This window comes from Doryrhamphus excisus, linkage group LG3, assembly GCF_037039965.1.
Source record: "Doryrhamphus excisus strain RoL-2023G ecotype Guam linkage group LG3, RoL_Dexc_Guam_v1.1, whole genome shotgun sequence".
Taxonomy (NCBI): Eukaryota; Metazoa; Chordata; class Actinopteri; order Syngnathiformes; family Syngnathidae; genus Doryrhamphus; species Doryrhamphus excisus.
The window spans coordinates 23,651,550-23,674,834 of NC_136359.1; the positions used below are offsets into that span (position 1 = coordinate 23,651,550).

The following is a 23,285-nucleotide window of genomic DNA, read 5'->3' on the forward strand; positions in this document are numbered from 1 at the left end:
CCACCTGTGGAACAGAATCTAAACCCTTTTATACAATTTGGACAATTTAGACAATTTGGTGTCGCCAATTTTAGCCTAGCATGTTTTTGGAATGTGGGAGTAAGCCGGAGTACCCGGAGCATATTTAAGTATCATTTACATACGTCAACATACAAAGTTGCTACATGAACTAAAATACCAATACAAGGCATTCAGAAGATGCATTCAAATTGTGGTATGTAATTTTCGACACTGGTCACTAGGTGTCAGTGTGTTCGATTGAGGTATCTTGTCGGGAAGTTGTCAGAATGCGTTCTTCTTCTTCTGTTGTTTATTGGCGGTTGGCAAGCAGCTTTTATTAGGGCTGGAAATCGATTAAAATATCAATTGCATTTTGTCCATAGTTAACTTGTAATTTTTAATATTAATTTTTTATTTTTTTTTTTACATTTTTAACTTGTAGTTTTTATCGATACTAAGTATACTTTTGGAAGATAATTTAAATGTTTTTAATACACCTGTCAACGTGAGAGTGGACAGTGATTGACAGTGATGTGTATCATGTATTGTTATGTATAAAAAAACAAGCACAATGTACACCAAGTAGACTGTGGTAAATCACTAAAATATCATTCTCTTCAAACAAATAATATGATTGTGAGTAATAGTGCAAATACAACACAATAACACTCGTCAATAAAGTGAAATGTAAAAAAAATAAATAAATAAATATTGATAACTTACAAAAAAAAATAAAGTGCTCAAAACAGTCAGTAGTTTACAGAATTAGGATCCTGTTGTTGGAGTCGCTTATACTTCACTTCCAAATACTGTTTTACAGACACATACTGTACATACACACACTTTTTTATACACACTGTATTGCATTTTTCTTGGTCCGGCAGCTTTAGTGTGACATTGCAAGTTTTACAAAATGCAAGTTTTATTGTGTCCTCTTGGATAAATCCAGCAGTTCAAGCATAATGGCTAATAAATGATAATAATGCTAATGAATTCCACCACTGCCATCTCATTGATACCCCCCTGTGATACCCCCACAAACCCTCCAAAGAACCCAAAGTTTAGCGCTCAGCTGGGACACAGCTCGTAAATTAAAAAAAAAAAAAACATTAATTATTTGGGACACGTGCATGCCAAGTTAGCACTGTATAAATGACAATAACAAATAAAATTCAAAACGTATTAAAAATTCTGTCATGCACCCACTGAAAAACAGAAATGTTTTCATGCCCCCCTTGATTTGAAATATCATTAAGAAACCGATATTTATGTATTTGTACTGTAAACTGTGCGGGCCACTACATACAGTATTTGAAGCTTTGAACATTTCTGTGTTTTGGTTTGAAGGACCGCAGTGTATCGGAACATGAGACCTATGTGCATATTTAATGAGCTTGTTATGAATCCATCCTTATCTACCTTTTGAAAATCAGTTCCCATGTTGCAAAAAAAAAGGAACTGTTGAACTTCAAACAAAGCTCATGAATAATCCCGCTCAGCTTTTGCTTAAATTAGAATTGATTATTAAATATATGGAGACAAGTTGAAGGTGGAATTATGTCGCATGTTACATGCAATTAAAATAGAAGAGATCTCGCTCTAATCTGTTCTCGCAAATGAGTACTAAGGGGAGGAAAAAAATACATTTCCACTCGTCTCATCCATTCATCATTCTGTTTGATGCTGTATTCAAACAGTGGTATGCGTTCCACTGCCACTAAAGCCACTTCCAAAAGGCAAGGGGGTCCAAAGTGTGGTACAGGAGCTATTTTTAGGCTTGACATATTTCCATTCATCCGTTTTCTATATTCTCACGAGGGTCACAGGCGTGCTGGAGCCTATCCCAGCTGTCTTCGGGCGAGAGGCGGGGTACATCCTGGACTGGTGGCCAGCCAATCACAGGGCACATATAGACAAACAACCATTCACACTCACATTTATACCAAGACTTAGACTTAGACTTAGACATAGACTTAGACTCTGCATTTTTTCACAGCTAATAGAATGTGAACATTTGAGCTTGATCTTGAGACATCATTTAATTTATTTGTTTTTTATGTTTTGTTGTAAATTTAAAGCTGGATGTTAAAGCTTTATTTATCCAAAAGTTTTTACAGAGGAAAGTTTGTGATACAGCATGACATAGACATAGACATAGAATTAGACTTAGACATAGACATAGACATAGACATAGACATAGACATAGACATAGAATTAGACTTAGACTTAGACTTAGACTTAGACTTAGACTTAGACTTAGACTATGTTTTGCTGTATCACAAACTTTCCTCTGTAAAAACCTTTGGAAAAATAAAGCTTAGATGTAGACTATGTCTATGTCTATGTCTATGTCTATGTCTATGTCTATGTCTATGTCTATGTCTATGTCTATGTCTATGTCTATGTCTATGTCTATGTCTATGTCTATGTCTATGTCTATGTCTATGTCTATGTCTATGTCTATGTCATGCTGTATCACAAACTTTCCTCTATAAAAACCTTTGGAAAAATAAAGCTTAGACTTAGACTATGTCTATGTCTATGTCTATGTCTATGTCTATGTCTATGTCTATGTCTATGTCTATGTCTATGCCTATGCCTTTGCCTATGCCTATGTCTATGCCTATGTCTATGCCTATGTCTATGTCTATGTCTAAGTCTAAGTCTAAGTCTAAGTCTAAGTCTATGTCTATGTTATGCTGTATCACAAACTTTCCTCTGTAAAAACCTTTAAAATTAGACTTAGACTATGTCTATGACTTAGACTTAGACTTAGACTTAGACTTAGACTTAGACTCTGCCTTTTTTCACAGCTAATAGAATATGAACATTTCAGCAGGATCTTGAGAATCATTTAATTTATTTGTTTTTTATGTTTTGGGGTTTTTTTTTGTAAATTATTATTTTTTTATTTATTTTTTGTTTTTTGTAAATTTAAAGCTGGATGTTAAAGCTTTATTTTTCCAAAAGTTTTTACAGAGGAAAGTTTGTGAAGCAAAGTAAGTTTGTACGTCATAACATACTGTTCTAATGGAATAAAAATGTGTTTGTAGTAAGTGCATATTGCTGGTGTAATTCAGTTTTTCCAGGAAATAATCTTTAACTACATGAAAAACGAAAAAAATATGGCCTTGTTAACAGTATCGTGATATATCGTATCGTGAGCCTAGTATCGTGATACGTATCGTATCGCCAGATTCTTGCTAATACACACTCCTAATTGATATCATCAAAGGTTGGGTATGATTTGCTATTTTGATAGCTAACCGAATTTGTGTGTTTGTGTGTGTGTGTCCCAGGGCGGACGAAATGAGCTCCATCATGTCCAAACTTGAGAAGGCAAACCAGGTGAGTCCATTCTTCCTGTTCTCTGATTGAGATGTACCTCCATTAGAATAATCACTCCTGTAAGCCTTGCCTTGGCTTTAATTAAGACACATTCTTTCCTGTCCTCCATGCTCTTCTCTCTTCCCCGGAGTGTGTGACTACTGAGTGTAATCTCGAGCCCGGGTTGGTGGGTTCTCTCCGTGGTAGCATTGCAGCCCTCGGCAGCAAAAACTGCAGAGCTTGATTGATGCAAGTGCGCTGAACACCAGGCTTCTTAGTTACTGCATTTATTGCCTTCATTTCCTGGTGATTTCCTCTATTTTCTTCTCCTGGCTGCTCCTCGCTTTGCGTGCAATTTTAACTCACAGTGTTGTTCTGGATAGGATCAGGAAAATTACATGTTAGAGGCCTTGGCGATAAAGTCAGAGAGGCCAGACTGTAGTATGAGGAAAAGACAGGAAGCAGAACTGGAGGGTGCAGAGATGAGGATGCTGAGGTTCTCATTGGGAGTGACCAGGATGGATAGGATCAGGAAAATTACATGTTAGAGGCCTTGGCGATAAAGTCAGAGAGGCCAGACTGTAGTATGAGGAAAAGACAGGAAGCAGAACTGGAGGGTGCAGAGATGAGGATGCTGAGGTTCTCATTGGGAGTGACCAGGATGGATAGGATCAGGAAAATTACATGTTAGAGGCCTTGGCGATAAAGTCAGAGAGGCCAGACTGTAGTATGAGGAAAATACAGGAAGCAGAACTGGAGGGTGCAGAGATGAGGATGCTGAGGTTCTCATTGGGAGTGACCAGGATGGATAGGATCAGGAAAATTACATGTTAGAGGCCTTGGCGATAAAGTCAGAGAGGCCAGACTGTAGTATGAGGAAAAGACAGGAAGCAGAACTGGAGGTAGAAAAGATGAGGATGCTGAGGTTCTCAATGGGAGTAACCAGGATGGATAGGATCAGGAAAATTACATGTTAGAGGCCTTGGCGATAAAGTCAGAGAGGCCAGACTGTAGTATGAGGAAAAGACAGGAAGCAGAACTGGAGGGTGCAGAGATGAGGATGCTGAGGTTCTCATTGGGAGTGACCAGGATGGATAGGATCAGGAAAATTACATGTTAGAGGCCTTGGTGATAAAGTCAGAGAGGCCAGACTGTAGTATGAGGAAAAGACAGGAAGCAAAACTGGAGGTAGAAGAGATGAGGATGCTGAGGTTCTCAATGGGAGTGACCAGGATGGATAGGATCAGGAAAATTACATGTTAGAGGCCTTGGCGATAAAGTCAGAGAGGCCAGACTGTAGTATGAGGAAAAGACAGGAAGCAGAACTGGAGGGTGCAGAGATGAGGATGCTGAGGTTCTCATTGGGAGTGACCAGGATGGATAGGATCAGGAAAATTACATGTTAGAGGCCTTGGCGATAAAGTCAGAGAGGCCAGACTGTAGTATGAGGAAAAGACAGGAAGCAGAACTGGAGGGTGCAGAGATGAGGATGCTGAGGTTCTCATTGGGAGTGACCAGGATGGATAGGATCAGGAAAATTACATGTTAGAGGCCTTGGCGATAAAGTCAGAGAGGCCAGACTGTAGTATGAGGAAAAGACAGGAAGCAGAACTGGAGGTAGCAGAGATGAGGATGCTGAGGTTCTCAATGGGAGTGACCAGGATGGATAGGATCAGGAAAATTACATGTTAGAGGCCTTGGCGATAAAGTCAGAGAGGCCAGACTGTAGTATGAGGAAAAGACAGGAAGCAGAACTGGAGGTAGCAGAGATGAGGATGCTGAGGTTCTCATTGGGAGTGACCAGGATGGTTAGGATCAGGAAAATTACACGTTAGAGGCATTTGCGATAAAGTCAGAGAGGCCGGACTGTAGACTGTAGTATGAGGAAAAGACAGGAAGCAGAACTGGAGGTAGCAGAGATGAGGATGCTGAGGTTCTCATTGGGAGTGACCAGGATGGATAGGATCAGGAAAATTACACGTTAGAGGCCTTGGCGATAAAGTCAGAGAGGCCAGACTGTAGTATGAGGAAAAGACAGGAAGCAGAACTGGAGGTAGCAGAGATGAGGATGCTGAGGTTCTCAATGGGAGTGACCAGGATGGATAGGATCAGGAAAATGACATGTTAGAGGCCTTGGTGATACAGTCAGAGAGGCCAGACTGTAGACTGTAGTGTGAGGAAAAGACAGAAAGCAGAACTGGAGGTAGCAGAGTTGTTCTCCGGCAAGAAGCTCCTCGATAAAGGCTCTGAAAATGAATCATTAATTAGCAGGGTGTGACAACGCAGGTGAACAATGTGGGCCGACTCAGCAGAATGGCTCACACCAAAACTCCCTTGATTAATTCCGCTTTTTATGAGATTGCCGTGAATCCAATTCATGGAACATTTTGATGCCACATGTGTTTCACAGCGAGCAGAACTGGCCCAGCAGGAAGTGGAGAGGCTAAAGGAGCAGTTAGCCAGCGGCCCTCGCCCGGAAGAGGGCTCCAGCAAGGTAAAGGTGGTACAATATTTCATAATTGTTATGTGTATTGTTATGTTATGTGTTTCACATGATTTCCTCCCACATTCCAGAAACATGCTAAAAAACATGCTAATAACATGCTAAAAAACATGCGACTCCATAGGAAGCACAACTGGAGGTAGCAGAGATGAGGATGCCGAGGTTCTCATTGGGAGTGACCAGGATGGATAGGATCAGGAAAATTACATGTTAGAGGCCTTGGCGATAAAGTCAGAGAGGCCAGACTGTAGACTGTAGTATGAGGAATAGACAGGAAGCAGAACTGGAGGTAGCAGAGATGAGGATGCCGAGGTTCTCATTGGGAGTGACCAGGATGGATAGGATCAGGAAAATTTCATGTTCGAGGCCTTGGCGATAAAGTCAGAGAGGCCAGACTGTAGTATGAGGAAAAGACAGGAAGCAGAACTAGAGGTAGCAGAGATAAGGGTGCCGAGGTTCTCATTGGGAGTGACCAGGATGGATAGGATCAGGAAAATTTCATGTTCGAGGCCTTGGCGATAAAGTCAGAGAGGCCAGACTGTAGTATGAGGAAAAGACAGGAAGCAGAACTGGAGGTAGCAGAGATGAGGATGCCGAGGTTCTCATTGGGAGTGACCAGGATGGATAGGATCAGGAAAATCACATGTTAGAGGCCTTGGCGATAAAGTCAGAGAGGCCAGACTGTAGTATGAGGAAAAGACAGGAAGCAGAACAGGAGGTAGCAGAGGTGAGGGTGCTGAGGTTCTCATTGGGAGTGACCAGGATGGATAGGATCAGGAAAATTACATGTTAGAGGCCTTGGCGATAAAGTCAGAGAGGCCAGACTGTAGTATGAGGAAAAGACAGGAAGCAGAACTGGAGGTAGCAGAGATGAGGATGCTGAGGTTCTCATTGGGAGTGACCAGGATGGATAGGATCGGATAGGGTACATTTCTCACAAATGAAGTAAAACGAGGTCAACAAACTGCCATATATAGAAAAATTCTTCACTATCACCCATTCTACTTATATCGTAACAAAAGTAGTAGTTTTGGTTATGCCGACAACCGCTTATGTTGACACAAATGCTTTCCGCTATAATTAAATGTTCTCTCAAAGGGTGTGATGCATAAGCATTTCTGTTCTGTTCTCCCTTAGGAAACCAGTGAGAAGGTTGAGGTGGCATCTTCCGAACTGGAGGCCACTCTTCTTGCCAAAGATCGTGAAATCATTCGTCTCCTTGAAAATATTCAGCGACTGCAGTTCACCCTCCACGAGGTTCAAGAAACCTCGGCCAATCAGATCATAGAGCTGGAGCGACAGCTGGCCTACAAGACGGAAGCTATCGAGGTACGCGGTTCTGATGTGTGATCCCCCACAAAACAGTCCTTCGGATATTTACATCATATTTACGTTTCATGTTTTTTTTTTCTCCTATTTCAGAGATTAGAAGCTAAACTGAGATCCCAAATGGATTATGAAGAGATTAAAACTGAACTCAGGTTGCTATTAGTTGTGGCGCAAATGTGATTTATTATTGATTTGAATGAAGATCAATAATTTGTGTATGTCTGTACTCTACCCGTAGTATCCTAAAAGTGATGAAACTGGCATCTGCAAATGGCAACTCATCCCAGGTACTCTTCTTTATTTCTTTCCTAGTCCTTAGTCCTAGTCCTTAGTCCTTAGTCCTAGTCCTAGTCCTTAGTCCTAGTCCTTAGTCCCAGTCCTTAGTCCCAGTCTATTCTACTGCAGTTGACTTCATCTAAACCTGACAGTGTTTAACCCTGCGTGTTTCCATGTGTAGGACTCCGCCAAGGCCACAGAAGCGCTTTTACTGGATAAAGAGGAATTTCTTCCATCTCACAAATACCTGATGGAGAAGGCCCGCATTTTGCACAGCACTGGTACAATATTGCATAATTGTTATGTGTATTGTTATGTTTATGTGTTTCACATGATGACAGCAAACTACAAACATGATTTGATTTGAGTCCGGTGAGCTTAAAATCTTTAACGTTTCTACTTGTATTCTTCCTATTTCATATGCCACAAACACATTTTACTATGTATTTTAAAATTGCGGGCGGCACGGTGGTCGAGTGGTTAGCAGACCTCACAGCGAGGAAACCAAGGGTTCAATTCCACCCTCGGCCATCTCTGTGTGGAGTTTGCATGTTCTCCCCCCGTGCATGCGTGGGTTTTCTCCGGGTACTCCGGTTTCCTCCCACTTTCCAAAAACATGCTAAAAAACATGCTAATAACATGCTAAAAAACATGCTAATAGGCAACTCCATAAGTATGAATGTGAGTGTGAATGTCAAACAACAAACAACTCTAATAAATAACAACTTGCATGTGTGGGTTTTCTCCGGGTACTCCGGTTTCCTCCCACTTTCCAAAAACATGCTAAAAAAACATGCTAATAACATGCTAATAACATGCTAAAAAACATGCTAATAAACGACTCCATAGGTATGAATGTGAGTGTGAATGTCAAACAACAAACAACTCTAATAAATAACAACTTGCATATGTGGGTTTTTTCCGGGTACTCCGGTTTCCTCCCACATTCCAAAAACATGCTAATAACATGCTAAAAACATGCTAAAAAACATGCTAAAAAACATGCTAAAAAACATGCTAAAAAAACATGCTAATAGGCGACTCCATAGGTATGAATGTGAGTGTGAATGTCAAACAACTCTAATAAATAACAACTTACAACCAGCACTGTGGGATGCACAGCGGTCGAGTGGTTAGCGCGCAGACCTCACAGCTAGGGTTCAATTCCACCCTCGGCCATCTCTGTGTGGAGTTTGCATGTTCTCCCTGTGCATGCGTGGGTTTTCTCCAGGTACTCCGGTTTCCTCCCACATTCCAAAAACATGCTAATAACATGCTAAAAAACATGCTAAAAACATGCTAAAAACATGCTAAAAAACATGCTAATAGGCGACTCCTTAGGTATGAATGTGAGTGTGAATGTCAAACAACAACCAACCCTCATAAATAACAACTTACAACCAGCACTGTGGGATGCACGGCGGTCGAGTGGTTAGCGCGCAGACCTCACAGGGTTCAATTCCACCCTCGGCCATCTCTGTGTGGAGTTTGCATATTCTCCCCATGCATGTATGGGTTTTCTCCGGGTACTCCGGTTTCCTCCCACATTCCAAAAACATGCTAAAAAACATGCTAATAACATGCTAAAAAACATGCTAATAGGCGACTCCATAGGTATGAATGTGAGTGTGAATGTCAAACAACAAACAACTCTAATAAATAACAACTTGCATGTGTGGGTTTTTTCCGGGTACTCCGGTTTCCTCCCACGTTCCAAAAACATGCTAAAAAACATGCTAATAACATGCTAAAAAACATGCTAATAGGTGACTCCGTAGGTATGAATGTGAGTGTGAATGTCAAACAACAAACAACTCTAATAAATAACAACTTACAACCAGCACTGTGGGATGCACGGCGGTCGAGTGGTTAGCGTGCAAACCTCACAGCTAGGGTTCAATTCCACCCTCGGCCATCTCTGTGTGGAGTTTGCATGTTCTCCCTGTGCATGCGTGGGTTTTCTCCGGGTACTCCGGTTTCCTCCCACATTCCAAAAACATGCTAGGTTAATTAGCGACTCCAAATTGTCCATAGGTATGAATGTGAGTGTGAATGGTTGTTTGTCTATATGTGCCCTGTGATTGGCTGGTGACCAGTGCAGGGTGTTCCCCGCCTCTCGCCCGAAGACAGCTGGGATAGGCTCCAGCACCCCCGCGACCCTCGTGAGGAAAAGCGGTAGAAAATGAATGAATGAATGAATTTTAAAATTGCCAACAAAGAATACAGAATATAGAAGTGAATACAGGAAGTGAACAAATGCTTTTTGGAACTGTGATACATTCCAACTTGTATATGTTCAAAATAAATGAAACCGTAAACTTTTTTTTTTTTTTTAGATGATGACCACTCTGAAGATGGAGGCAGAGAGACAGGCAGGCCACCCGGATCCAACTCATCATCATCTCAGGTGGACGGCCGAGCCTCGCCCAGTCCTGGTCCTCCAGTCCTGGATGGCTTCTCCTCCAGCCACGATCTGCCCCGTCCCTTCTCTGTGTCCCCATGCTCTGGGGACCACCTCCTCCACAAGCATCTTCTCTCCCCACATTTTAAAAAGGAGAGCCATATGGCTTTTCCCACTGCGCTGTACGCAGCCAAGGTCGCCCTAATGTCATCCACTCAAGGGTCAGGGAGTAGCGACCCGGGTTTGCCCAGTGACCAGTCTGAAAGCGGCGGATCAACTGCAGGGGATGATGACCAAATAGACACTGCAGAGATTGCTTTCCAGGTGAAGGAGCAGCTCCTGAAGCATAACATCGGCCAGCGTGTGTTTGGCCACTACGTGCTCGGCCTCTCCCAAGGCTCAGTCAGCGAGATCCTGGCCAGACCCAAACCTTGGAGGAAGCTGACCGTCAAGGGCAAAGAACCGTTCCTTAAGATGAAGCAGTTCCTTTCTGATGAGCAGAACATCCTGGCGCTGAGGACCATCCAGGTTCGCCAAAGAGGTGAGTGAAAGAGAAGAAAAAGACGCACACATACTAGGGGTGTACGAAAATATCGTACAATTAGGAGGCGGCACGGTGGTCGAGTGGTTAGCGTGGGGGCCAGGGTTCGATTCCACCATCGGCCATCTCTGCTTGGAGTTTGTATGCGTGGGTTTTCTCCGGTTTCCTCCCACATTCCAAAAACATGCTAGGCTAATTGGCCACTCCAAATTGTCTCCAAATAGGCCACACAATCATGAGACCTGGGATGACCTGGGGAAGACCAGGGTTCGATTCCACCCTCGACCATCTCTGCGTGGAGTTTGTATGCATGGGTTTTCTCCGGTTTCCTCCCACATTCCAAAAACATGCTAGGCTAATTGGCCACTCCAAATTGTCTCCAAATAAGTCACACAATCATGAGACCTGGGTTCGATTCCCTGGGTTCAAGTCTTAATTGGCCACTCCAAATTGTCCATAGGTACGAATGTGAGTGTGAATGGTTGTTTGTCTATATGTGCCCTGTGATTGGCTGGCCACCAGTCCAGGGTGTACCCCGCCTCTCGCCCCAAGACAGCTAGGATAGGCTCCAGCACCCCCCGTGACCCTCGTGAGGAAAAAGCGGTAGAAAATGAATGAATGAATAATTAACCTAGCATGTTTTTGGAATGTGGGAGGAAACCGGAATACCCAGCGAAAACCGATGACTGAGGGTGGAATTGAACTTGGGTCTCTTAGCGCCAAACTATTAATGTTTGCTAAATTGAAAAATGGTAATGGGCTGCACGGCGGTCGAGTGTTTAGCGCACAGACGTCACATAAAAACATGCTAGGTTAATTAGCGACTCCAAATTGTCCATAGGTATGAATGTGAGTGTGAATGGTTGTTTGTCTATATGTGCCCTGTGATTGGCTGGCCACCAGTCCAGGGTGTACCCCGCCTCTTGCCCCGAAGACAGCTGGGATAGGCTCCAGCACCCCCCTCTGTGAGGAAAAGTGGTAGAAAATGAAAAAAATTGGACTTAGACTTAGACTTAGACTTAGACTTTGAAATTGCCAACAAAATGTCATTGCCGGGCTCCCGTATAATAATAATCATAATAAATAATAATGTGGAGAATAAATAGATTACATCAAATATGAACAATGTACAGCGTAAACAGTCATTTGTACAAATAATTAAAATAATTTTGAATAAATAATAATAATAATTTACAGTTCTAATGGAATAAAAATGAGTTTAGTAAGTGCATATTGCTGGTGTAATTCCGTTTTTTTCCAGGAAATAATCTTTAACTACAAGAGTATCGTGATATATCGTATCGTGAGCCTAGTATCGTGATACGTATGGTATCGCCAGATTCTTGCCAATACACACCCCTAACACATACATGCCCAAACGCACACACACACATCTTTAGGTTGACAACAACACAATAAGTAGTAAATGTGTTTCATTGCAATAAAGTAAAATCCGAGACACATTTGAACTGCACAGCGGAACGTACATAGGAGCTTCCTAAGCCACTGTCTCACAGTGGCTTAATTCCTGGACAAAAAATTTTTTTTTAAAACTAACCTGGAACTCATCCTTGACTTTATTCTCGGCTTCCTGCCTGTGCCATGTTTGTAGTCTTACTTTTCAACTTTGTTTTCTCCCTAGATTCACAGCTTTTGAAAGTTGAGCTTCCCGTATACAGCAACCTCAGACAACACACACTCAAAGGCAGCCATTGATCTACCAGTCAAAAGTAAAGCCTTGAAACTGCTCTCTGATCAACCAGCCCACTCACCCCCCCCCCCCTCCCCCCCTTTTGCTCCCTCTCTTTCTCTACCCTCTGTGGCAGGGAGCATCACTCCACGCATCCGAACTCCAGAAACTGGGTCAGACGATGCCATCAGGAATATCCTGGAGCAGGCCAAGAAGGAGATCCAGTCACAGAGGGGAGGTTTGTGGATACGTTTTTTTGTCCCTTATATTTGGGTGGATTCTCCGCCAGCTTCGTCGTCGTAATGAGCAAAGGTTGAATCGAGACAGCTGGACTTTTCTTATTGGTTGATGTTTCTCCTTTCATCCAAAAAGCTTCTTCAGTTCTAAATTTGGAGTCTCCTTATTTATGTCTGTGGTGCCTGTGTCCCCGAAGGGCGGTCACACTAAGGTTCTTGTTGTGGTGTTTGCCCACAGCTGCTGAATGACACTCTTCCTAACCCAGCTGTCTTCGGGCGAGAGGTTGTGTACACCCTGGACTGGTTGCCAGCCAATCACAGGGCACATATAGACAAACAACCATTCACACTCACATTCATACCTATGGACAATTTGGAGTCGCTAATTAACCTAGCATGTTTTTTTTTGGAATGTGGGAGGAAACCGGAGTACCCGGAGAAAACCCACGTATGCACGGGGGGGAACATGCAAACTCCACACAGAGATAGCCGAGGGTGGAATTGAACCCTGGTCTCCTAGCTGTGAGGTCTGTGCGCTAACCACCGCCCTGGAATGAAACATTCATTCATTCATTTATTTTCTGCCGCTTATCCTCACGAAGTTCGTGTCGGTGCTGGAGCCTATCCCAGCTGTCTTCGGGCGAGAGGCGGTGTACACCCTGGACTGGTGGCCAGCCAATCACAGGGCACATATAGACAAACAACCATTCACACTCACATTCATACCTATAGACAATTTGGAGTCGCTAATTAACCTAGCATGTTTTTGGAATGTGGGAGGAAACCGGAGTACCCGGAGAAAACCCACGTATGCACGGGGGGAACATGCAAACTCCACACAGAGATAGCCGAGGGTGGAATTGAACCCTTGTCTCCTAGCTGCGAGGTCTGTGCGCTAACCACCGCCCCGGAATGAAACAAGGGGCTCTAATTTCGTACACCAGGCGCAGCACACCTGCCCTACGTCACGCCAACAGGGTGTGGCCAGCACACTTTCGTGAGCGGTGCAGTTTGGTGTAGCGCCGCGCACCCACGCCTCCATCCCTCCCACAGGCGCAAGTGGCAAAGAGGGAGGAGAGAAGGTGTGAGAGTGTTTAACACAGTCGAGTGTAATCTTAACCAATCAATCACCAATAACCAATCACCTTTGTCGCACTGTTTTGTCACAAAATGGTCACTGCGCCAAGCCATGCTGAAAATGTGGGCGCCTCCCCTGGTGCGCCACCACGCCCATCTCGGCGCAGTACAGTCTACCAAATTACCACTGCCGCTGCACCACGCTCCGCTACAAAATTAGAGCCCAATATGTCCCCCAAAGAGTGTCGAGTCGAGTGGTTAGCTCGCAGGCCTCACAGCTAGGAGACCCGAGTTCAATTCCACTCTGTGTGGAGTTTGCATGTTAAATCAACTATTTTGTTACAAAACAATAGGCTACCAAACAGACATTTGGATTAAAGTCAAAAAATGTCTGGAAGAATTTATTTCGAAAACTTTAATGTCCATCCATCCATTTTCTTCCGCTTATCCGGGTCCGGGTCGTGGGGGCAGCAGTTTCAGTAGGGAATCCCAGACTTCCCGGTCCCTGGACACCTCGTCCAGCTCCACCAGGAAGACACCAAGGCGTTCCCAGGCCAGCTGTGAGACATAATCCCTCCAGCGTGTCCTTGGTCTGCCCCGGGGCCTTTTCCCAGCTTGGCATGCCCGGAACACCCCACCAGGGAGGCGTCCGGGACTAAGAGTGATTCAGAAGACCCTTATGAACAAAACCAAGAGGAGGAACCGTACCTCGCCCGGATGTGGGATACCGGGGCCTCACCCTGGAGCCAGTCCCGGGGGAGAGGCTCGCAGGCGAGCGCCTGGTGGTCGGGCCTTCACCCGTGGGGCCCTGGGCCTGAAGAAGCCACATGGGATCTCCCCCTTGTAGACCCACCACCTACGAGGGCAAGCATAAGGGTCCGGTGCATTGTGTGTTGGGTGGCGGTCAAGGACGGGTGCCTGGGTGACCTGGTCTTCGACGGCCAAATCTGGTTCTTGGGACACTTTAATGTTTTTGAGTTGAGTTGTGGATTTTTGTCACTTAAAATAGTAATAATATGATGCACTGTTTGATTGCCTACCTGTCATCTTCAGGGGATTCCAGGACATCGGTGAACACCACCTTGAGCAGAAGCAGCAACGGAACCAGCAACAGCTCTGACGAAACCATTAAAAACATCCTAGAACAGGCCAGGAGGGAGATGGAGTCCCAGCAGCAGACCCTGGTGGACATGGATGGCTGTGGAAGAACCTCAACAGTTGGCACCGCAGCCCAAGTGGAACGTTTGGGTCCTCCTGAGTGCTCCAGGGGCCTGCCTTTGCCTATCTCCATCAAACAAGAAGAAGGGGGCTGCGTTACTGTTTGCATGTCCAATTCCATCAGCAGTCCCCAGACGCCCCTCAGCGTTCTCTCTCCAGCCGCGTTTGTTCAGAACATCATTCGCAAAGTCAAGTCCGAGATCGGAGAGGTCGGCACCTACTTCGACCAGCACTGGGCTCAGGAACGGGGGTCGATGGGGCTCCCCGGTGTGGGTAGCTCTCGACCTTTTAATTCCATTTCTCCGTCCGTGTCGTCTTCGTCTTCTGGTCCTTCTGTTCTGACTCGACCCTGGCCCCGCCTGGAGAACGGTGAGTGTCTTAGCGAGGAGGCTTCCGCCCCTGAAGAGGAGTTGGGGATGAGTCGACCCATGGAGGTGAAGGTGGAATCGGACACATCAGTCAGCGGCGAGTCCCCAGGCCCGAGTCCCGGGCGGCTTTCTTACTATCCAGCATATGTTCCCCGAGCGTTGAAGCCCACCGTCCCGCCGCTGACTCCAGAGCAGTACGAATTGTACATGTACCGAGAGGTCGATACCATTGAGCTAACCAGGCAAGTGAAAGAGAAGCTGGCGAAGAACGGAATCTGCCAGAGGATCTTTGGTGAAAAGGTCAGTTTTCCTGACGTACTTGCTTTTGAATTCCATGATTGGAATTGAAGTCAGGTCTCGTAGCTGTGAGGCCTGCGTGGTAACCACTTCACCGTCGTGCAGCCCCACCCTATTAATGTTTGGTAAATTAAAAATTAGTAATGGGCTGCATGGCGGTCGAGTGAGTGATTAGCGCGCAGACCTCACAGCTAGGAGACCAGGGTTCAATTCCACCCTCTGTGTGGAGTTTGCATGTGGAGTCTGTAGGTTTTCTCCGGGTACTCCGGTTTCCTCCCACATTCCAAAAACATGCTAGGTTAATTAGCGACTCCAAATTGTCTATAGGTATGAATGTGAGTGTGAATGGTTGTTTGTCTATATGTGCCCTGTGATTGGCTGCCGACCAGTCCAGGGTGTACCCCGCCTCTCGCCCGAAGACAGCTGGGATAGGCTCCAGCACCCCCCGCGAAGTTGGTGTTAAAATGTTCATTCTAATGCAGGGGTCTCAAACACACGGCCCGCGGGCCAAATGTGGCCCGCAGGACACTAGTTTGAGGCCCCCGCCTTGATATGAAAGTTTAATGTTAGTGCGGCCCGCGCAAGTTTGATATGGATGCTGTATGGTATCATGTACCCAGAAAAAAATTATTACGTTTGATTAATGTTCATGTTAAAGGTTAAATAACTGTTAATAGTTATCCTCCCTATCCGTGTGGAAGTGGTACGTTTTTGGCTATTTAAGTTGAAAGGAAATAACTTGAAGGCTACCGTTTAGGTCGCTAGGTCTCTAGTTTGCGAGTTAGCATGTGTCTCAAGACCCTGCAGTTGCGCAATATGTTGTAAATAAAAAGAGTATAAATGTGACTATAGTCGTGTTTTGTCATGTCTACAGGGCTCTAATAATGCTTTGTTTATTTTAATCTGAAAAAAATAATTTGTCTACCCACCAACTATATGTGGTTTCCTAAGTTTTTATTATTTGCTGTTTTATTATTATTATTATTATTATTATTATATTTATTTATTACTGATTGATTTTCTTTATTCTTGATTTGTTTATTTATTTTTCATCTTATTTTGTGCAGAAAAATAAAAAGTAAGATATTTAAGAACAGTGGAATGTTTTATCAGAGCTTTTATTGTAGAAAATCGGAACCAAAGCACTGAAAAAGTTTGTATATTTTTCTGTTTTTAATAAATGCATTCTTTTTTTTGTTGTTTTTTTTTTTTGGGAAAACCTAATGTGGCCCAGTCTCACCCAGACCCTAGCTCCAGTGGCCCCCAAGTAAATTGAGTTTGAGACCCCTGTTCTAATGTGTCCTGCCAAGTCAAAACAGCCTTGACTAAATGGACTCGACTTTATGGTGTTATGCTTCCCTCTAGTGGCCGTTCGCCTGAAGTGTATCATTCCTTGAAAGAGCATTTGCTTCAATGGTTCCACTCATTCCTTCCATGTTTATTGCAGGTGCTTGGGCTTTCTCAGGGGAGTGTGAGTGATATGCTGTCACGGCCCAAACCCTGGAGCAAACTGACCCAGAAAGGAAGGGAACCTTTCATTCGCATGCAGCTCTGGTTACTTGATCAGCTCGGACAGACCCTCAACCAGACCCCCAACCAGGGCCACACTAATAGTGAGTCTGCGTCACAAGCTGGCTTTTGCATTAAATCAACTTCTTTTTTTTCATAATTTTATTTGTCTTACCCTCAGATAAAAGTCCGGTCATGACCCAGTCTTTGCCCTCCCCACCCGTGAGCCCCGCTGAGGGTCACGCCAGTCCGCTGGTGGAGCCGATAAGCCTCTCCCTGGAAAGCAGTAAGGAGAACCAGCAGCCCGAGAGCCTGGTTCTGGGGCTGCCTTCCCAAACGGAAGGAGGCAAGTCCACCCCCAGTCTTATGGGCCAGCATCACCCCAGTCACCCACTTGGCATCCAGGAACTGGTGGCCATGTCTTCTGAGTTGGACACCTATGCAATCACAAAGAAAGTCAAAGAGGTCTTAACAGACAACAATCTAGGTACGCGACAATATTATATTTCCATCGGAAGCTCATCTTCTTCCATCACATTATTATTATTATTATTATTATTATATTTATTGATTACTGATTGATTGATTTTCTTTATTCTTGATTTGTTTATTTATTTTTCATCTTATTTTGTGCAGAAAAATAAAAATTCAGATATTTGAGAACAGGGCGGCACGGCGGTCGAGTGGTTAGCGCGCAGACCTCACAGCTAGGAGACAAGGGTTCAATTCTACCCTCGGCCATCTCTGTGTGGTTAGGGGTTAGGGTTAGGGTTAGGGTTAGGGTTAGGATTAGGGTTGGGTTAGGGGTAGGGTTGGGGTAGGGTTAGGGTTAGGATTAGGGGTTTGGGGGTTAGGGTTGGGGTAGGGTTAGGGGTTAGGATTAGGGTTAGGGTTAGGATTAGGGGTTTGGGGGTTAGGGTTGGGGTAGGGTTAGGGGTTAGGATTAGGGTTAGGGTTAGGATTAGGGGTTTGGGGGTTAGGGTTGGGGTAGGGTTAGGGGTTAGGATTAGGGTTAGGGTTAGGATTAGGGGTTTGGGGGTTAGGGTTGGGGTAGGGTTAGGGGTTAGGATTAGGGTTAGGGTTAGGATTAGGGGTTTGGGGGTTAGGGTTGGGGTAGGGTTAGGGGTTAGGGTTGGGGTAGGGGTTAGGATTAGGGTTGGGGTAGAGTTAGGGGTTAGGATTAGGGTCGGGGAAGGGTTAGGGGTTCGGGGTTAGGATTAGGTTTGGGTTAGGGTAGGGTTAGGATTAGGGTTAGGGTTAGGATTAGAGTTGGGGTTAGGGTTGGGTTAGGGGTTAGGAGTTAGGGGTAGGGTTGGGGTAGGGTTAGGGTTAGGATTAGGGGTTTGGGGGTTAGGGTTGGGGTAGCGTTAGGGGTTAGGATTAGGGTTGGGGTAGGGTAGGGTTAGGATTAGGGTTAGGATTAGGGTTGGGGTTGGGGTTGGGGTAGGGTTAGGGTTAGGGGTTCGGGGTTAGGAATAGGATTAGGGTTAGGATTAGGGCTGGGGTTAGGGGTAGGGTTGGGGTAGGGGTAGGGTTAGGATTAGGGGTTCGGGGGTTAGGGTTAGGGTTGGGGTAGGGTTAGGGGTTAGGATTAGGGTTGGGGTAGGGTTAGGGTTAGGATTAGGGTTGGGGTAGGGTTCGGGGTTAGGATTAGGTTTGGGTTAGGGTAGGGTTAGGATTAGGGTTGGGGTAGGGTTAGGGGTTAGGGTTGGGGTTCGGGGTTAGGATTAGGATTAGGGTTGGGGTAGGGTTAGGGGTTAGGGATTAGGGTGGAGTTTGCATGTTCTCCCCATGCATGCGTGGGTTTTCTCCGGGTACTCCGGTTTCCTCCCACATTCCAAAAACATGCTAGGTTAATTAGCGACTCCAAATTGTCCATAGGTATGAATGTGAGTGTGAATGGTTGTTTGTCTATATGTGCCCTGTGATTGGCTGGCCACCAGTCCAGGGTGTACCCCGCCTCTCGCCCTAAGACAGCTGGGATAGGCTCCAGCACCCCTGCGACCCTCGTGAGGAAAAGCGGTAGAAAATGAATGAATGAATATCTGAGGACAGTGGAATGTTTTATCAGAACTTTTATTGTAGAAAATCGGAACCAAAGCACTGAAAAAGTTTGTATATTTTTCTGTTTTTAATAAATACAGTTTTTTTTTGATAACCTGATGCGGCCCAGCCTTGCCCAGACCCTAGCTCCAGTGGCCCCCAAGTAAATTGAGTTTGAGACCCCTGTTCTAGAGCACTGTTGTGTTCTACATGTGTGCATGTTCCCCCAACAGGTCAGCGTCTTTTTGGGGAGACCATTCTGGGTCTGACTCAAGGATCTGTCTCTGACCTGCTGTCCCGGCCCAAACCTTGGCACAAACTCAGCCTAAAAGGCAGGGAGCCATTTGTCCGCATGCAGTTGTGGCTCAACGATCCTCACAATGTCGACAAGCTGAGAGCAATGAAGAAGATGGAGAAGAAAGGTGGACGTGTTACTTTACTGTGTATTGCAATGCATTCTGGTATGACTGCTGGATTTTAACTGACCTTCTTCTCTGCAGCGTACCTGAAAAGGCGTTACGGGCTATTGAGCACGGGCTCAGACAGCGACTCGCCCAGTACTCGCTCCGAATGCGTCAGCCCAGCCTTGTCCTCGCTCGACCTGTGCTCTTACGGCCAGGTGAAGAAGCCGCGGGTGGTGCTGGGAGCGGTGGAGAAAGAAACCCTTCGGAAGGCTTACCTCCTGGAACCGTACCCCTCGCAGAACACCATCGAGATGTTAGCGTCGCAGCTCCATCTCAAAACCAACACTGTTATCAACTGGTTCCACAACTACAGGCCAGTCCACACATTTCTGGGGATCATAATAGATGAAAATATGAGCTGGAAACCTCATATTCCAAATATACATCATAAGGTGGACAGAAATATTTCAATATTGAACAAAGCAAAATTTGTTCTCAATCAGAAATCACTCCACACTCTTTATTGCTCTCTGGTTCTACCATATCTTAATTATTGTGTGGAAATATGGGATAATAATTATAAAAGCAATCTTCACTCGCTTAAATGTACTGCAAAAAAGGCCAGTAAGGATAATTCATAATGCCGCCTACAGAGAACATACTAACTCCTTATTTCTAAAATCACAAATACTTCAACTTGCTGATATAGTTCATAGTTCAAACAGCTAAGAAGTACATTTGAAACACTTCTATGCTAGGACTACGTTACGCTAGCCATAGCATTTCAGTATGTAGAATCAAACTATGGAATGGATTGAGTAAGGAAATCAAACAATGCACAACGATGAGCCAATTCAAGAAACAATACAAGCAGTTGATGTTTGCTAAATACAAGGATGAAGAGTCTTGAACCAGTCATGATGTGCTATATATATCACTATATTGACACTTACTAATGGTGATTAATCATGATTAATTAATTAATTAAAAGTTATAATTCATACAAACACATATAATCTTGTTTTAATATAAATATTTCAGATGTGGTTGCAAATAGTGGTTAATCATGATTAATTCATTGCATTTTTTTAATTAAATAAAAAAATGTAATTTAATTAATTAATTAAATTAATTTAATTAATTGTTTGTAAATTTAATTTAAAAAATTAAATTATTAAGTGATTATTGATTAATTGATTATTAATTATAACAAAAATAATGCATGTAATGCATTTTTTAATTACATTTTTTTTATAATTATTTTTTTAATTAATTAAAAAATAAATAAATAATAAAAAACTAAAATTATATTAGAAAGGCAGGAAGTGAACAAATGTAACAGTTACTGATTGTAAAAGTACCAGATGGAGGGGTAGGATTTAATAAGCTTTGCTTCTTCCTACTCCTTTTGGACATGTGGAACTGGGAACTGATTATGAAATGCATGTAATGCATTTTTTAAATTAAATTTAAAAAATATTTTTTAAATAATTTTTTGTAAATTAAATTTAAAAATTAAATTATTATTGATTAATTGATTATTATTTATAAAAAATTAAATGCATGCAATGTATTTTTAATTACATTTTAAAAACTAATTTAAATGTAATTTTTTTTAATTATTTTTTTTATTAAATTAAAAAAAATTAAATAACAAAAAAGTTAAATTATATTAGAAAGGCAGGAAGTGAACAAATGTAACAGTTACTGATTGTAAAAGTCTCAGATGGAGGGGTAGGATTTAATAAGCTTTGCTTCTTCCTACTCCTTTTGGACATGTGGAACTGGGAACTGATTATGGGATGCATGTAATGCATTTTTTTTAATTAAATGAAAAATAATAATATTTTTTAAATATTTTTTGTAAATTAAATAAAAAAATTGAATTATTATTGATTCATTGATTATTAATTCTAAAAATTATATGCATGTATTGTATTTTTAATTACATTTTTTAAACAAATTTAAATTTTTTTTAATTTGTTTTTTTTTATAAATTTAAAAAATTAAATAACAAAAAACTTAAATTATATTAGAAAGGCAGGAAGTGAACAAATGTAACAGTTACTGATTGTAAAAGCACCAGATGGAGGGGTAGGATTTAATAAGCTTTGCTTCTTCCTACTCCTTTTGGACATGTGGAACTGGGAACTGATTATGGGATGCATTCAATTGTAATCTGATGCATGTTCAAATGAAATAAAACCATTACCATTACTAAATTAAAGCAACCCTAACTTCCTAAAATACGTACTGTACGTATAAACGATAAAGGCCACATCAAACTTTAATGGTCGCCTTGGTTACATGAGAAACAGCGCAAAGTATAAGTATATTACATTATAGTCAAATCAGTGCCTCTTTTTTATAAATTGAATATTTAATATTATTGGCCTAATTGTGTTTATTTGTGTGTGCAGGTCCAGGATGAGGCGTGAGGTGCTCATGGAGGGCCTGCCAGATGACACGGATGCCGAGCACCACAGCTACTCTCCGCCAGCGACACAGAGTCCTCACTCGGACGGGGAGGACAGGAGGCCTCAGCAGCCCTCAGGACACAACCGTTCCAGCCTTCCTCCAAGCGCCAACGCTGCTCCACATCCTTTCGTGAAACAGGAGGCGGTACTAGACGGGGAGAACGAGGGAACGGTGGGGGCAGGGTGCTCGGTGAGACCTTCGAGAGCTCAGTGTGAGTTCCCGCAGTTGAAAAGCGAGCATGAGGAACCTGCCATCAGCTGCTGTGAGACCATCTTAGCTGGCCAGAGCATGAAGAAGGAGGAAGAAATGAGCAATCAGCCCGCGCTTTACGCTTCCATAGACGCCCCCCAGAGAGCATCCCAGTCCAGACACGAGGGAGAAGACTCCGGAAAGTCTCCCATCGACCCGGTGAGCTTCAAGGCCTCGTCAGAAGCCTGCCGCAGCAGCTTAGAGGTCTCTCTAAACTCCCCTTCTGCCGCGTCCTCACCCGGTCTCATGATGTCGGTTTCTCCCGTGCCGTCCTCTTCTGCACCAATATCTCCCTCGCTCCCGACCCCGCCCTCCACGAGCACCAATCACAGCCTGGACCCCAACCCGCCGCCTCCTTTCCAGAGCCCCAAGCTTAACAGAAGCAGTCAGAGACGCAATGAGAAAATGGCTAACCTCAATAACATCATCCATAGGTTAGAGAGAGCAGCCAATCGAGAAGAAACACTGGAATGGGAGTTTTAAAGTAGCAAATAAAAACTCGGAATGGAGCCTGGCTCTTGAAGGACCGGGAATGGGAACACATAGCAAACACGATGCTGGATTCCCTTCAAGATCTTCAAGTTGGAGATAGAAAGTTTCTAAGTGTGTGTTTGGTTTTTTTTTTTGTAACTGTACGACAGCACTAGCTGTATTTTTGTCTTTTTTTTTTTTTTTGGACTGGACATGGAGACTTCTAGCCTCGAGACTCGAGACTTGAGACTTGCAGCTACGGTGTCATAAAGATGCGCACCGAAAATCCTGTAGATTGCCACTTGGTGAGATTAAAAAAAAAAAAAAAAAAAAAAAAAAAAACAAGACTCCTGTCTTAAAGCCATGAAAAGCACTATTTGAAAAAGAGACATTGACCAAATTTGCTACTTTTTGCATAGCAATTTTTCAGATTTTCTTCATCTTTAAAGATGGGACTGAACATGAAATCATTTTACCGACTGAGGGATAGTCCTTTAAGACTCTAAATATTCCACATTCTCGTATGTAATTAGTTCCTTGGTGATATGTTTGAAGATATTTGTAACTCACACGTATAAAAAAATGTGTTTGTACATGTTGTAGAATTGTCTGCAATAGCCTTTCTCTGAAAACCCATGTAGCATGGTACTCACCTGACCCTCTTATTCTCCGTAGTTAGTCACCTGTGCTTATTACTTGAGTGAAAACAAGAGGAAGAAAAAAAAAAAGATGAAAAATAACAAAAAGGAAGAAGTATAACAAGGGGGTGGGGGTACTTTTAAATGATGTTGTTTGCTCTGATTCTACAAACGGTTGATGAGAGTTACACTTGAGGACCCATATGCGTAGCGTAGCCAGTATCGCGTAC

At 43.5% G+C, this 23,285-nt stretch overlaps 1 protein-coding gene across 4 annotated transcripts in view; it reads left to right on the forward strand.

Annotated features, from left to right (window-relative positions):
- cux2b (cut-like homeobox 2b) overlaps positions 1 to 22,762 on the forward strand; it is a 157,345-nt gene extending 134,583 nt beyond the window's left edge. For all 4 annotated transcript variants that reach the window (XM_058071244.2, XM_058071248.2, XM_058071243.2 and 1 more), the window contains 14 exons: positions 3,300 to 3,348; positions 5,738 to 5,821; positions 6,968 to 7,159; positions 7,253 to 7,311; positions 7,398 to 7,446; positions 7,617 to 7,716; positions 9,772 to 10,377; positions 12,204 to 12,305; positions 14,434 to 15,266; positions 16,711 to 16,876; positions 16,954 to 17,259; positions 19,049 to 19,237; positions 19,316 to 19,592; positions 21,640 to 22,762. In XM_058071244.2, coding sequence (XP_057927227.2) covers positions 3,300 to 3,348; positions 5,738 to 5,821; positions 6,968 to 7,159; positions 7,253 to 7,311; positions 7,398 to 7,446; positions 7,617 to 7,716; positions 9,772 to 10,377; positions 12,204 to 12,305; positions 14,434 to 15,266; positions 16,711 to 16,876; positions 16,954 to 17,259; positions 19,049 to 19,237; positions 19,316 to 19,592; positions 21,640 to 22,429 — 3,802 coding nt within the window. In that variant the 3' untranslated portion in view covers positions 22,430 to 22,762. The remainder of the gene's footprint in view (positions 1 to 3,299; positions 3,349 to 5,737; positions 5,822 to 6,967; positions 7,160 to 7,252; positions 7,312 to 7,397; positions 7,447 to 7,616; positions 7,717 to 9,771; positions 10,378 to 12,203; positions 12,306 to 14,433; positions 15,267 to 16,710; positions 16,877 to 16,953; positions 17,260 to 19,048; positions 19,238 to 19,315; positions 19,593 to 21,639) is intronic.
- Positions 22,763 to 23,285: the final 523 nt, after the last annotated feature.